Raw genomic sequence first — 15,622 nt, 5'->3', positions numbered from 1 at the left:
AGCCTAAGGATGTATAATTTACATTCCTAAAAAAGATTTACATTTTCGTACTTTTCGAATTTTTTTTTGTCCTAAATATAATTTATATATAGAGCACAATTATTTCGTAAATATATAAAATTTTTGTATATCGATGATTATTTATATCAGCAAACGCAAATAGCTGCCAGAATAATAATTTGAGTACCAAACATATTTTTGCGATGAACTAAATTGCACTTTCTAGGAACAACGCAGTTATGCATCTCCTAAGAACGCGCGTACATAATTATAATCTATTATTATTTTCAATTATATAACGAAATATAATCAATGTCTCATCAAAATATTAGAAAACGTTCGATGTATTTGTCTCGCGTTTTTAAGAATTTTGTAAAAAATATTGCTACTAAGTCGGCGTTTTGATTAGATCAAAGAAATTTACATACTATAACAGCTTTCAATATTTTATGAATAGTATATACGAGATAGTCGAACAATTTGATACTAATTGAGCCTCTCGATTGATAATAAATGAGAATATGTCAGTGCTTAATATAATTTCTTTTTCGGCTATATGTCTTGATAGTATGTTTTTTTAAAATGTAAAAGGATTACGCGATTGATACGCGATAAACGTATATTATCTTTTCATGTGTAAAGTATTGCACTAAAAACACTTACAATATATGATGATAATGATTTATTTATGTCTTTCGATATCGTCACTTTTTTGCTGGCAGTTTGTTTATTAATGATATGATTAAAAGGATATAGATGCAATTCTATGCGATATGACTGATGCTTTTATCTTATTTAATATTATTAAATTATTGATCATTAACTGGAAGTGCGAGCAGTAATTATACAAGCATGTAATTAAATAGAAATATAAAATGTATTTGTTAATTCATTTATTATATATATTCTATATTAAATTGGCACTTGTATAACTATATATGAAAATAAATTATATCTATAGTCGATGTAAGGAAGAGGTCTGCATAAGTTTATTTCGCGTGCATAAGCTTAAATCCTGTAGAAAAAAGCATTTTAAATATCCAATTTTCTATCAATATAGATTAATTGTAATTTTGATTTCATTACTTTCAGTATTTTTATTTTTTCTTAGTTTTGAAAAGTAGAAAAAGATAAAAAGTATATTAAATCGAAATTAAAATTAATAGACATTGATAGAAATGGACATTAAAGAATCGCTTATATTCTATAATTATCGCTTATATTACTGCCGATTCGTTCCTTCTGATAAACTCTGTGACGCAAATTAGGCCATACAAGACTCAAAAATTAGCGATTTTAATGCAGTACTTCACATAAAAAATATTACACAAGCATAAGATATGCATTCCGTTAATTTTGTAACGCTAAAAAGCGTCAGCAATTATTATCCTTATAAATATTACAATTTTCTTTGTTAATATTTGTACATATGTATATATATATATTTCTTTTTGCCTAAAGAAATATTTAAAGGATTTTTTGTAGCAGATTCCGAGGCAAACATAAAACGCCGCAAGTTGTAGTATGTTCAAAAATCACAAAATTTGCGGCTGTTAAAATCTTGTCCGCGATTATATTTTGTTACTATTACTTTTACATGATTCGGTCTTTCTTGAACGCTCGTAAAAGAAAGATAATCTTCCAGCAGATAATAAACGTACGATATCCTCGTATAAAATTAAATAACCTTTTCCCAAAAATCTGATCAACATATCGTCAGATCTGGAAAGGCGTGTATAACAAGGCCTATCCATTTAAGACACTTTTTTTTTAAAGGAGCAGAAAGACACCAGAGAAAACATTCTGTGAGCTTCGCCGGTTCTGCTCTCTGAATCTCATTTTATATACATATTACATAAAATAGATAAATTTCAACTACTTAATTCTTTTATGCGATCGTTCCGTTTTATAAAAAAACCTATAAATGGCAACTTTTTTCTACTACTTTCACAGCAGCTGTAATATCTACTTTTTTGGCGAATTCAATAATCTTACTCTCTCTTTTTCTTCCTCGCTGACAAAGACTCTAGTAAATACTATATCACCTGTACTAAGCGTTTGGCAAGCCACGCTAGTTCCTACAGCCTGGCGATCTATCCGTGGACTGTCGGCCTTATCGTCCTGACACGTGCAAACGCATTTCATCAGCGATGCGTCCGCATTGTTGGCGGAAAGCTGATCAGTCGCGGAACTAGTAACTGCTGATAATATGGCTTCCAGTTTCTCAATCTTTTCGAATTTATCCATCCGACCGTCCGAGAGTATTTCGTCCATCATTTGCATCGATTCGGTTAAACTTGGAGTATCGGCATTTCGTGGTGACAATATGCCACCTAGAAAGTAATTTTTAATTTGTCAACCTATGCTCATTATACAGAACTGCTAAAATTCATTAACAAAACATATCAAATTTTTATATTTTTTAATATTTAAAAGTGCATATAATTTTAAATAGCAATTTTATATTTTAATTATATGAAATTTTCTATATTTTAACTCTATTTTTATTTTATAATTGAAATACCAAACAACATTGTCATTTTGATATTTTACCGGAGTGAGAATTTTCCGATGTATAGCTCTCCAAGCTTTGATATTCGTGATCATCCGTTTTATCCTCGTCATCATCATCGCTACTGTCGGCCTTATCTTGGCCCATGTTCTCTAACTTCTCCAATTTTCTAGCAACTTTATAACTTCCTTTGAGCTTTTCTTTTTCGTCTTCGGTAAGATCCAAATAACGTAGAAGTCGAATCTCACGATTACTCAATACGATATTTTTACTCGTTGCTTCTTCCATTCTCTTTTTCAGATCTGCCACTTCGGTCTCGACCTTTCGTTGCTTCTTACGTGCTTTTACATCTGCCGGTCTTATGTGCATTTGAATTTGTTCTTCGCACAACTCTTCAAAAAGACCTTGTACTTCTGGCTTTATAAGTCTGTAATATATAGACATCGTTATTAGTTTGCTGTTATTAATAGCTCCAAAAGGCGCTTCTTATTCATAAATAAACTATAAAAAAAATACTAAATAAACTATACCTAGACATGGCATTATAAACTTGAGGTACAAGGCTTAAAACATCGCTGCTAGCATAAATCAGCATGTCACGAGTCATGGGTCGCCGAGACCAATAACGTTGATCCTTACGATAAATATTTTTCAATTGCTCTTTCAGCGGATTACACGGAGCACCGTAATGATCGCACAAGGTGTTTAGATTAACATTTTTAACTTTGTACACAGGCTTTCCCGTTTCTTGAAACTGAAGCACTGCATGTGCAGCCTATAAGAGATATTTCATACAACAATTGTAACAATATGTTAACGCTGTTTTTACAAAAAACAAAGAACAAAAGAATAAAGAATATTCAGTACCTGTGTATCAAAAACGTTGGTTAACGTAATCTTGAACTGATTGTACAGATTGACACTATCGTTTCTACAATCATGAATCACCTGTGAAGTGAACACAATATTAGTGAAGTAACTATGTATCTATATATTTTCTACATATTTCTCTATAATAATATTTTTGTTACCTTAATAACATTAGGATGTTCCAATAGCTTCTGAAGACCTCCAGCTTGAACGAGGCTCGGACATGTGACCAAATCAAACACATATGATTGACCACTCATCGTGCCGATTTGTACGAGAGTCAACTGTCCCTTGACACCAAGATTAATGCCCTCGCAATCGAAGGAGACGACTATCTTGCCGTCGGGAGGAGGCTTCCGAGGGTTTATTATATCCTCTATAACTTGAAGACTCTCCCGCGAAGTTGCTATCACCCTCGTCTGCTGTAGCACTTTCAATTTCCACGCATCGCCCATCTGGGCGGTTTGCAGACTGCGATCTCGTTCCGTGTTATCCGCCAGAGTTCTCATAACAATCGTATTGAATCTCTGCTTGAGAGATTGCTGCTGCAAACTCACGGGCGGTGAATTATTATTGCTTTCAACGATAGGCGACGAATATGCACTCTGCAGCGAATTAGGTTGAGACGTGGCATTGTTGCAGACGCTTTCCGATCGATTTGAGGGTGACTGGGTGAGTTGAATCTTGCTTGGCGGGACAATCGGCGTCACGTTATTTGTGTGAGCTACGTTGTTGCTTTGATTGCGCTGATTGCTACTCGTAGTCTTCGCTTTTGTAACTGCGGGTTCCATCACGGAAGACTTCGGTCGGCCTATCAACGTCACTAGATTGGTTTGCACATGAAAAGCGTCTGGAAACATTTTTATAAAAGTAGACAGATCCTGCTGCGTCTTAAATATACTTGTCCAACTTTCGTGGGTAAACTTCTCGTTGACCATATTGAATAATTGATCTATAAGAATTGGACCCTTCTGTTCAATACATATGCAGAAAAAGTCTAACAATTTCGCTGTAACATCTGGATCTATCGGAATATCCGGCTCCAATTCGTGAAAGGGCTCCGGTTTCATGCCCTCGTATTGCTTCAATATTACGTTATCTTCACTGACTACAAAAGCATCGGGGTACTTGAGGAGAAAATCACGGAATTCCTTATAGTGTTGACCAGATATATGCCTGACTTCCGGCGATGCCTGCGATCGATGGCCCAGGAGGCTCTTGATAGGCACCTCAGTGCCTACTCCATACTGTAATAACTTGTTCGTGAAGTATTCCACGGCCTCGCGGGCATAATCCCGTTTACCCGATTTATTCCCGCTTTCCTCTTCCACAACTGGTTGAAATGTATTGACAGACACATACTCGCCATCGATCAGGAAGAGCGCCGGATATTGCGCTAAAAATTTCTTAAGGCCACTTTGCGATCCTCCTGCTATTTGACGCATTTCTTTCGTGAATCCCTTAGCTCCAAACTGACAACTCAGATCATGCAATGTACGTGGACCGCCCTTATCCATCAGTCGTTCAAAGAAAAAGAGGAGAGTCATGTTTCTGACCATTTCATACTCAGAACTGTCCATCTCTTGTTATTTATAACTGCACCGTTAAGAATTTATATTTATCACATACACTTTTTTTCCTTCAAAATATGTCAAGATGTTCCCTGTAGAGAAAAACAAGATTATTTAAAAATCTTGATAAATCAAAAATGTTAGATCGTTCTAGAAATTCTAGAAATTAAATAATCGAATTCTTAATATTATACCCACTGTCATAGTAAAATTGAAACACCAAAGATAAAGGCACATCACGCTAATCTATCACCATTTCATTTTCATGCTTTTGCAAAAAATATATCAGGGATTTGTTCACGATTGATGGATATGCTATCTACTGAGATTGAGCGACTTCCAATTGAAGTGAATATTATTGTAACCAGCATAATGGAGGAAAAGGCAGATCTGAAAAATATCTTAAGTGCTTTAGGATTTTGCAATGCATTACATTTGAGAAATTTTATCAAGTGAACATACCTTAGTCTTGATGTAAAGAAAATTGTATTATAATAATTGTAGTCTGTCTTCAATCATTATTGATTGTCTCTGTATTTTTCAGAAATGATGCATCATAAGATCTTCCTCCTCCTCCTATTTTTTCCCTCCTGTAGAAACAAGAACAATAGGATTATCTTACAGAATTCATTTACCAAATATATTATGATTATAAATATATTATACTAATGAATTAATGTAACATTAAAGATTACTACATAAGAAATATTTAAATGCATATCATTAATGTATATTCTGCTAAACAATGACAGTCATTGTTGATATTTAAAATATGTATATATTTAAATAATTTTATGTACAGAAGCATTTACGTTCTGTATAAATTAACTTTAATGTTGATTTAACTTATTTTTTATCTTTTTCTTAAAAAAAAATAAAAAGATAAAAGATAAATTAAAGTTAATCTATACTGGTAGGCATTAGACCGCACTAATTTAATGTTTAACAAGAATAATCGAATTTGTTATTTGGACCCAGGAGAGACTTTCACAATTCAACTTAGAGTCTGTAAACATTCCATTAACTAGCAGTCTCCGAATATTTACAATTACAGTTAATCAAGAGTCGCGTTCGTGGCAGGAATCGCAAGACACGACGGCGAGATGCAAACAAGTGTCACGTCGTGCAACGTGCTCGAGAGACGTACGCCTCGCACGTCCCCGGCGATCACGCGACGGCATTCCACAACGGACAGTCCATTTCGGGAGCGGCCTCGAGGAACGGATCCGCGAAAACGGAAAACGCGCGGTAGAACGTGGCTCTCGAGCGGCACAAATTTTTTTTACAAATCGGTTCTCCTCGCCGACAAGAGAGAGATTGAGAGCGGCTGGCTCGCTCGCTCGCTCGCTCGTTCGCTCGCGCGCTCGCGCGCGCGCGCGCGCGCGCGCTCGCGGACGGTGTTCCCGAGGAGGTGTCGCGACCTCGCACGCTCCCACGGTCCTCGCGGCCGATGCCGCTCGCTGTCCGCCGTCGTATCGGCGAAGAACGTACCTCGGCCAACGATGCGACGACGGAATCGCAGTTAACCCCAATGCGACGCGCTACGTAACATATCCTGAAGCCGGAGCCGTGTCCAGCACACCCGATGGAGCTCCCTCCGCTTGGGAGAGACACCGCGAGAGGGACTTTCGCGTGTGGCCTGCGACTGTGGCCCTGCCTGGGCCGTTGTGTCACGTCACGCATCTCATTATGCGTGGTGCGTTCCTAATTAATGCGACCGTCGTCGATACTCGCGGCTGTCGGGAGATAAACGGTCGAGAGAGACGCGTGCGTCTCCGCGCCTATGAAATTCGATGCGTTGTCCGTTTCTCAATTTCGCTTCACGCCGACGACCGTTGAACTCCGTCCATCTTTTTGACAGGACGTCGACGTTCGGCGATTCGCGGGACTGCGAAAATTTTGATGATTAATTCTTAATTTAGAAAGTTAATTTTATGTTTAATTAATATTTCTCATTATAGATGTGTAAACGGTAATGCGATTATTTAATTTGACTCTTGTTTAATATTGCTTTCATCGTTATCATCATAAGTTAACTAGTTAGTATTTATATCGACGGCCGAGAAGATGATTAACGTCTTTACCTTTAACTATCTTTGAACTGAATAATGCGTCTTAATCAATCGGCGTTGTAATGTTTTTTAATTATTAATTATTATTATTAACAAATAAGAATGGTTTTATTTTGAATTTAGTCAAACTTAAATTTATTGATCACACTATTCTGTGATGTAAAATCGAGAACTAAATATTACAACGTAACGCTTTGAATTACTTCCGATGAACACGTCTTTCTTCTTGTCCAATTTATTTGTTAATGCAATAACGTTGATTGATTTTTATGTTGTTATGGTAAAAAAGAAAAACGTCATGCAAAATACATTTGATTCTCAAAATGCGATTCGCACAACTTACATTAGCTTATCAAATTATATCGAGTAATCGATTAAGATTGAAAATAATGATCATACAAGATATTAATTTATACTTTACAGCGTGAAAAATTGTTTTTTCTTTTAAATTCGTATATGAAAGTTATTAAATGAAACTGATAAGCAGGAAAAGAAAAATTAAAAAATTTTTAAAAGTAGAGTATATTAAAACATTTTTATTTTTAATTCTCAGAAAATATATTTTCAATTTTATTCGATAGATATATAATTTTTTGTTTCAATACAATAAATTTAATAAAAATTTTTGAACATTATTTATATTTTCGGATATTTATATTTTCGGATACGTCTTTTGCGATTTTCTAATGATACAAAAAACAAAAAAACAATTGAAAATTTAGAGTACAAAAATAATAATGTTTTATGTTTATATATATCTTTAATTATATATAATTACATAAAATAATATCAAATATCAATGCACTAACAATTGACTAGCAATGATTGATATTTATTATAATTTATTTTAAACATTTTCTATAGTACAGAAAGTTCTATAAAATTACATAAATATAAAATTATAAAATATAAAGTTTTCTGTAAAAAAAAAGTTATAATTAGACTTTTATTTTCAAATATGATTTGGAAATTATATGTAAGGAATATATAAAATAAATAGACAATATTATAAAAATATATACATTGTTAAAATAGTCGATACGTAAAATTATAAAAATAGAATTTTTTCTTGAATTCTGATATGCGTTTTAGATTACCTTGAGTGAACTTAATGTAAAATTTTTTCAGAAATAACTATGAGAAATTTAGTATTGCGTAATTGGTTATTAATGAAATCGATTTTATTGAAATATTACAAATATACTCGTTCCTACGTCCTTAGCTTAATATAGAACACGGAGAAGACAATTTGTATATATATATATATATATATATATATGGAAATCCAAACTCATCCTTTCCTCAGTAAACGTACGCTCGAAAAAAAAAAAGGAAACACTTGCCAGGTGACATTACAGGCAACAATATTTAGTTAACAATATTCGAGATCAAGACAGTATTGTGCGAAATGTTGGCGAAGTCGGAATGCTTTCAATATGTAGAAGTGTTGTAATACGAATTTATCAGTATAAAAGATTATAATGAGTAATGAGGTTAAAGTGTTATTATTTATAGAGTTATTAATCTGATTGCATCATATTTTAATGCGCTTAATCTTCATTGTAAGAGTGAACAAAAGAAGGATGTTAAAAGCAAAGTCACACGATAGCTGTGCCAAAGAGGCTGTGGAATCACAGGTGATCACCAAGATGCAGAAGCAAGGTAACATAATGATGCTTTTTTTAATTATACGAACTAACTAGCGATACATAACCTATAATTAATTAATTATTGCATTTGTGTCCATTTAGAATATTGTAGATTGATAGAAATCTCGATTTTGAACTCTTTTTTATTTTTTTTTTTTTAATTCTAAGAATTAGAAAAAGATAAAGAGTATATTAAACCGAGATTAAAGTTAATCTACACGGATAGAAAAGAATATTATATATTGATCGACGTTTCAAAATCAATTTAAAATAATTATTTCACAAGTCTATAGTGTTATATATCAAATAAGTGACTTGTACAAAGGAATTCTCTTGCAGGATATTCTTTGAATGCCGTAAACAATTACGACGAGAATTTGTTACACATAAGCGCGGCAAACAGCTGTCTTGGGATTGTGGAGGAAATTTTGAACCAGAAGGAAAACTGCCGCGTTATAGACAGGAAGAATAAATTTGGCTGGACTCCGCTGATGCAAGCAATTCGTAATGGAAATATCGACACTGTGAAATTGCTCTTAAAAAAGAACGCCGACGTTAATAAAATGACTTATCTCGGTGAGCGAGCATCTCTTGCTGAAATGACAATTTTAGAATGTTTAGGCCGAAATATTTAAAGTAAGATATAAAACTCTAGAGAGCAAGACAAATTAAAAAACAATTACAGAAATTCTTCATGTACAGTTATGTTGTCAAAATGTCGTTTTTTAAATTGAGTCATTTCTTTCTCTTTCTGTGCAGGTATGTCAGTTCTTGGACTAGCTGCTGCAATTAGTAAGGAAATGTTCGAAACGGTATACAACGCCTGCCCGGAAGCACTGGCGAATACAGCTAATGATGATATTACTCCCATATGCGTGGCTGCCATGAAGAACGACAAGGAGCTGTTTCTGAGACTGTTGGAATTAGGCATGCCATCCCTGACAGCCAGTTAGACAATTTCTCTTTATAAAAAATTTTCGATCTAACATTTGCATATAAAACTAGTTGCATTTATGATCCCTGATTCGACTGTGTTATGCAAGATGGATAAAGTGACATTTATTATAATATGAGAAAAATAATCATTGTAAAAATAAAAAAAATATCTTAATCTCAACTAAATTAAACATAATATAAACACTTTATAAAGTGAGATTTATTTTTTACAATCAAAATTAGAAATATCAATAAAATGTTACTTACTTTTATATCGCATTGCAAACTCGGTTATATCAAGGAAAATGATCTGTTCTTATCGGTTATATTTTTTGCGCTTATTGTTTTCTTCTTTCTTTATGATATATCTATTTTAAGTTAAACGTATAAAGAAACTGCATCTAGAACCCTGTGTATTGATGAATAGATGGATACACTCGCATCATGATGAAACGTTCCACCGTACCGGAAATAGCCACTTTGATGAACGGAGAACCGATCACGGATGATTATTGGAATGATACGTCGGATAACATTGAGGTAATGAGCGAACAGGATATCGGCGGTGATACGGAAGATTCTACTTTAAAAAATGACGAGAATAAAAAAGAATCACTCAAGCTGCGCTTGCTACCAACGGAATCCGACAAGCAAACTGCAATATCACCAAACTTAACATACGACATATTCATGTTCTCGAAAACTGTCCATTCCAAAAATGCCAGTCTTATAGAAAATTCGGATTTACTTTTTCGTGATGAAAATATGAACGAAAGGAAAATAATGGAAAATAATTCGGAAAAGTATTCTTTGATGGACAAAAATCAACCTAAATTATATTCGACTGTACTTCAGAGGTAGGAAACAAGTTAAATAATTAGTTATGTAATTAAATTTAATAATTATTTATTGAAAATAAAATAGTTCTTCAATATTAAATAAGTGTTCCTTAAAGCATATGCGTATTTGTGTGTTCTCTAAAATATATATATTTAATATTTAAATATTATACTTTAAAATGATGTTTAATGAAACAAATTCTATTTTTACCCAGATCGCAATCGATACGACCATCTGATATCGATATGAAAGATGTCTCGTGTAATTTTAATACCACTCTCGGATTCACACCCGAATTCAGCCCTGTTAAGTCGCCCCATGTGCCCCCAGAGCTTAACGAGGATAATGTGTTCGGTGAAAACACCCCGACGCCGCCGCGCTGCAAAACGCCCCCGAAAGGAATGTTACTGAATTGGCGACAGACGAAAATGATCATGGTATTGAGACGCTTTGGATTGAGCCAACACATCCCTGTATTTCTCGAACAGGAAGTACGTTTTATATAAAATGTGCATTAGAATTGAAAAGAGTTAAAGGATTTTTAATAGCTTTATTCTCTTCTTCTAACTAATTAATATTTTTTATAGAGTAGCATAATTTTTAAATTTATACAATTTATTTTATCCTATAGGTGGACTTTGATCTGTTTTTAACACTTACGGATAAAGACTTAATAGAAATCGGTATTGAGTACGAGAGAGACAGACACGATTTGCTGAAGGCAGTAAAGGAATGCGTAAATCATATAACATAATAAGATTTGATAATTTTTATTTATGAATTGATACAAACAACTTAAACAATTTAACACGCTACGTTTTTACTAATTATGTTTTAAGAGATAAATAATCTATTATCTATAACTTATAACGAATTTTATTTATAACTTATTTATTTATTTATTCTGATTTAAAATGGTTCTCTAATTACTTTATTAAAAATACTTTTATTATGTAGATTGTTGTTATGAAATCGTATTTTAGATAGAGAAGTAATAATAATTGTTATTGAGACAGCAAGTAGAAATTGTAGAAATATTTTCTTAAAAATTTCTTAATAGTTTCTCCTTTAGGTTTTGCTTCTTGGGCTTCTCTTCTTTATTTGCCATTTCCTTAAACATGATATCATTCTTGTCAATTATTTCGTTATTTATTACATGAAAAATTGCTATATAAATGTACAATGTATTTACTACTAAAGAGTTGCTCTCAAATTTTTCCTCCTCTTGCTTAAAATAATTCGACTTGCTTTCATCTTTCTGGACAACTGATTTGTCGGCCACAGCATTATCATATAACATCGTCGAAATAGTACCAGTGGTTTTGAGTACTTTATTAAAGTTATTTGTCGGATTGATTCCAAAATCGAGATCGTCGATTTCAGTCTTGCACATAACAGACTTGTTAATCCCTGATAGCGATAATCGCGATTGTTTTGTGGGAATATCGCACGTATCAAACATTCGAGGCATCACATTTCTAATTCTTCTCGATCCTGTGCCATATCCTGTATCCCAGTCCGAAAACTTATCAACTTTGGATAACATTGGTGTACATGCTAAAATAGCTGCCTGATACATGTCCTGCAAAAGCAATATTAAGTTATATAGTAAATTATATATTGATTTAATCTAATTTTCAAAAAGCATATGTTTTCAAGCATGTATTTTCAAACAATTAATATATTTTATAAAAAATTGTTTTGTTTTATTAGATTATTATTCTAATTAATGACAATAGTAATTAAAATGTAATTATATTTAAAAAAAAGGATGTAAATTTGAGCTGTAAAAATTGATTGTTTCAAACAAGAGGTTGATAAGTTTGAGGAAATTCAATAATAATAAAAATAGATGTTATTAAATATATGCAGTGTGTTCTCACTTCCGGGAACACGTCCAATTGCTGCTCGCATAATTTAGTCACTCTTCCTCTTAGATCTCCCACAAATTTATAAATCTTAGACACCGGATCCATCGCAGGTGGAAGAATTTCTAGAGGTCCTGAGGCTAAACACATTTCAGGATATATAAAAATACTCGACTTGAAATAAAAGAATTCAACATTGTAAAATAAGAATCCTTCCTCATAATCTGGCAACATATAACCGTACTAAAACAAAGAGATAAATTGTTTCTTATTATTTACACATTTTTTTATTAGTTAATAACGTCGAAAAATAACTCAATTGAAATTTATTTCCAAAGAACAGATTATTCTTTGTGTAACAAATCTTTATTTCAGAAAAGAAGCAATTAACCGAAAACAAAGAGAATTTGTATTAAACTTGGAATATTCATTTTGATGACTCGTAGAAATAGATTCACACCATGTTTTTCCAATACGCACGTAGGTTTTCATAAGTCTTAAATTTTTCTCCAATTCTTTTCGAGACGCTCAATACATTTGCCATTTTCATGCTATGGATAGACGTTTATATAATTAATTAGACTTATAGTAATTATACTTAAATATTAATAATATAAAAACTCATGCAAAATTTTTATATTTTATAATAGCAATTTATGTTAACAATATTCACACAATTCTAGTTTTTTTTTTTTTACCTTGGTAGAACACGTACTGGTGGTTGCAAATCATATTGCGATGACCGTGTGGTTTTCAATCTCAGAAATGGTATTTTGAGATTTAAAGCTTCCACATGAAGGTGCGCATTATTATCTATAATATTTATCTTTTTGAAACTATCTATTATTGGCTTCTTTTAGTTAATTATTAAATTATTATTTACCATAAAAATCTAGAGTTGAGAAAATTACTTTTGAAAAGTAACTTATTACTCATTGTCAATTAAAAAAACTCACTATCTTTATTGTTACTCAAAAACTAATGAATCGTTTTCCTTACTTTTTTAACAAATTTTGAAAATTTTTTTTAGAACTGATTTATACTCGATTTATGTATGTGTACGAAAAGAATAATTTATCGATATTTGAATATTTGTCCAGATACAAAACTGAAAATAATTTTGTGGGATTATCGAAATTATATCCCAATCCAACAAGATTATTTTCAAATCTATATCTAACCAAATTAGTAATAAAAAATAACAATTATATTTATTACTATTAAATTCCCAAGAAATGTAACCATACCGTTTTATTAATAAAAAATATAACATCTTTATAGCAATTTACTGAAGAAAATAACAATTATAACAGAGTGTTACAAATAATACGTTACTTTTCAATTCTGCAAAAATCTCTTTAAATATAAAAATGTTTATAACATATTTAACGTTGTTATTTGTCTGAAACTAAAAATTATACCACGGATGTCTTTAATATTCAGTGTGATTGCGTTGACGCTTCCTGTCGAGGTGAGAAAATCTCGTCCCTCGACGAGATACATCCCGACCTTGTTCCATTGTGGTGCCAGCTTGTATTCCACGGTGTAGAGTAGACATGACTTGTAGATGTAAATTGGAACAGGGTCCAGTAAATCCATCTGCACGATATTTGCACTTCGATATGAGAGAATAATCTCTCACGAGAGATTTCCGGGATAAAAATCCAGAGCAGAAATATAGCGTATAGAGAATGACAAAAATTTAAACGAACCTAATTTCAAATGTTTAAATAAAAAGAGCGTTTTATTTTTAATAAAAAAAAAATATCAAAAATTTTTTGTAGTATTATCATAATTAAGCATTCTATATAGTTATTTTAATGGCTAAGATTATTTTTAGATCTGGTTGAATTTTTAGAATTTTACTTTAATTCTTTCCGTGTACGCTCTGGATTTTTATTCTCGTTTTCGTGAAGAGATGCAGGACCACAAATCTTTGCATCAAGAACCTATATATTCAACGTACCACCTGTATATTCAGGGCGTCAAGATGATCCCGGAAGGTACAGCTCTCAAAAAACTCTTTTGTGCTGATAACATACAAAGAACTACCGGTTTCAAGCAGTTTCCGATTAGTTATCGGGGCGGCCATCGCCTGAGGAGTCTCCTGAAGAAGTTGTCTAAAACCGACATTTCCTCTTCAGAATCACAGTTCAAACTCTGTAGATATGCTTTGTGGGGTTTATATCCGGCGGACTTTTTCGCTTTTAATTCGCAAAATGCCAACGGAGCAACATTTGATATCTAATAGACACCTACCGGCATTTAATATTCTTCCTGCAGTAATTGGAATAAATCAAGGGATCGTTCTCGGAATTCATAATCTTACAGATCGCACAGCAAAGATCATCCTTTCGCGGTATGATAATGTTGAAGATTTTCACGGTGGAGACCATAATTAGCTGTTAATCTAATTTATTCTCCGTTGGAATACAAAGTTTTTATGTTAAAACGGAAAGAGCCGCTGTTATCTGTATTTTTACCTATATATTTACTATGTTTAATTGCAACAGATTAATTAAAATAAATACGAGGAAAAGAAAAAAATAACAAGACGAGTTATCGCAATATATTAATTATATCAGTTGCAAAAGATTTTTATATAATTAAAATATATAAAATTAATTAAAATATGATTATACTTCACAATTAAACACTCGTTGTTGTTAAATGTTCTGGAAAAAATTTGAATAATTCAAAAAGCATTCGTATCTCGCTTCGAATGTAAATTTTCTTTTCTTACGACCCTTAAGATATATTCTTTTCTATTGTTGCTTTTTACATTCGATGAGAAGTAAGAGAAATTTTATATTGCTTCTCCAAAAATTTATGTAATTATTAAAAAATAATCGTCGCTAATATAGGCAAAGTGCGCATGTGTTTCGAACTTAAGATCGTTTGTGATTGGCTGAAGAACTTGGTAAGACCGATATTATGAATATATTCGATTCATGTGTTTCCAACATTGACATACTAAAGATTATTATATTAATTTATTTCAATTTATTTAATATTTATTTATTTAAATATTAATATAATTAATGTCGTACATATTAAATATTTTGCATATTATATTATATTTTCTCTCTTGGATATTTGTATCTTAAAGCTTTAATGTCTTTTAATATCTCTTTTAATATCTTTCGCAAAGAGCGTAAAATAAAAGTTATTTATAATTTGCTTTCTGCACTTGAAATAAAATAAATATAATATACTTTACTACGTTATGTATTTCTGCTTTTTAAATTTTAATATTTAATTATATATTAAGTATGTAATTAGAAAATCATTTTGAAAAAAGAAA

At 32.1% G+C, this 15,622-nt stretch overlaps 3 protein-coding genes across 6 annotated transcripts; 1 reads left to right on the top strand and 2 right to left on the bottom strand.

The window, feature by feature from the left end:
- Window positions 1–540: 540 nt before the first annotated feature.
- Window positions 541–6,585, bottom strand: egl (Egl_like_exo domain-containing protein). 2 transcript variants are annotated; one of them, XM_011643071.3, is made up of 8 exons: window positions 6,445–6,585; window positions 5,416–5,543; window positions 5,152–5,343; window positions 3,544–5,045; window positions 3,380–3,460; window positions 3,043–3,287; window positions 2,554–2,939; window positions 541–2,333 (listed from the first exon to the last, which is right to left on the bottom strand). In XM_011643071.3, exons 4-8 carry the CDS (start codon window positions 4,960–4,962, stop codon window positions 1,966–1,968), a joined length of 2,499 nt encoding a protein of 832 aa, XP_011641373.2. In that variant the 5' UTR covers window positions 4,963–5,045; window positions 5,152–5,343; window positions 5,416–5,543; window positions 6,445–6,585; the 3' UTR covers window positions 541–1,965. The 2 variants fall into 2 exon arrangements, with proteins under 2 accessions (XP_011641373.2, XP_011641374.2); XM_011643072.3 differs by lacking the exon at window positions 6,445–6,585 and adding an exon at window positions 6,000–6,291.
- Window positions 6,509–11,476, top strand: LOC148937591 (uncharacterized). Of its 3 annotated transcripts, none has more exons than XM_089072349.1 (7): window positions 6,509–6,649; window positions 8,593–8,687; window positions 9,014–9,250; window positions 9,434–9,622; window positions 10,038–10,467; window positions 10,665–10,941; window positions 11,082–11,476. In XM_089072349.1, exons 2-7 carry the CDS (start codon window positions 8,609–8,611, stop codon window positions 11,202–11,204), a joined length of 1,335 nt encoding a protein of 444 aa, XP_088928475.1. In that variant the 5' UTR covers window positions 6,509–6,649; window positions 8,593–8,608; the 3' UTR covers window positions 11,205–11,476. The 3 variants fall into 3 exon arrangements, with proteins under 3 accessions (XP_088928475.1, XP_088928474.1, XP_088928473.1); XM_089072348.1 differs by lacking the exon at window positions 6,509–6,649 and adding an exon at window positions 8,371–8,510; XM_089072347.1 differs by lacking the exon at window positions 6,509–6,649 and having other exon boundaries at window positions 8,378–8,687.
- LOC105429859 (uncharacterized protein C18orf63-like) lies at window positions 11,474–15,536 on the bottom strand. The gene is made up of 9 exons (XM_011643074.2): window positions 14,961–15,536; window positions 14,578–14,728; window positions 14,285–14,438; window positions 13,740–13,917; window positions 13,017–13,131; window positions 12,779–12,869; window positions 12,334–12,561; window positions 11,643–12,032; window positions 11,474–11,561 (listed from the first exon to the last, which is right to left on the bottom strand). Exons 2-9 carry the CDS (start codon window positions 14,712–14,714, stop codon window positions 11,493–11,495), a joined length of 1,362 nt encoding a protein of 453 aa, XP_011641376.2. The 5' UTR covers window positions 14,715–14,728; window positions 14,961–15,536; the 3' UTR covers window positions 11,474–11,492.
- Window positions 15,537–15,622: the final 86 nt, after the last annotated feature.

The sequence above is a fragment of the Pogonomyrmex barbatus genome, unplaced genomic scaffold (assembly GCF_055798465.1).
Source record: "Pogonomyrmex barbatus isolate J1 unplaced genomic scaffold, ASM5579846v1 scaffold13, whole genome shotgun sequence".
NCBI classification, from domain to species: Eukaryota; Metazoa; Arthropoda; class Insecta; order Hymenoptera; family Formicidae; genus Pogonomyrmex; species Pogonomyrmex barbatus.
The sequence above is the reverse complement of the archived record's forward strand: the minus strand, read 5'-3'. Positions and strand labels throughout refer to the sequence as shown.

Excerpts from the sequence above, each read along its gene's own strand:
- LOC105429859 (XM_011643074.2), bottom strand. The coding sequence starts at position 14,714 with ATGGTCTCCACCGTGAAAATCTTCAACATTATCATACCGCGAAAGGAT. Across the intron at positions 13,132-13,739 it reads GAATATTAAAGACATCCGTG|ATAATAATGCGCACCTTCAT; the intron begins GTATAATTTTTA and ends TAAATATTATAG. Across the intron at positions 12,033-12,333 it reads AATTGGACGTGTTCCCGGAA|GACATGTATCAGGCAGCTAT; the intron begins GTGAGAACACAC and ends TTGCTTTTGCAG.
- LOC148937591 (XM_089072347.1), top strand. The coding sequence starts at position 8,570 with ATGCGCTTAATCTTCATTGTAAGAGTGAACAAAAGAAGGATGTTAAAA. Across the intron at positions 8,688-9,013 it reads CACCAAGATGCAGAAGCAAG|GATATTCTTTGAATGCCGTA; the intron begins GTAACATAATGA and ends ATTCTCTTGCAG. Across the intron at positions 9,623-10,037 it reads CATGCCATCCCTGACAGCCA|ATGGATACACTCGCATCATG; the intron begins GTTAGACAATTT and ends ATTGATGAATAG.
- egl (XM_011643071.3), bottom strand. The coding sequence starts at position 4,962 with ATGGACAGTTCTGAGTATGAAATGGTCAGAAACATGACTCTCCTCTTT. Across the intron at positions 2,940-3,042 it reads GTTTATAATGCCATGTCTAG|ACTTATAAAGCCAGAAGTAC; the intron begins GTATAGTTTATT and ends TATATATTACAG. Across the intron at positions 2,334-2,553 it reads ATCGGAAAATTCTCACTCCG|GTGGCATATTGTCACCACGA; the intron begins GTAAAATATCAA and ends ATTACTTTCTAG.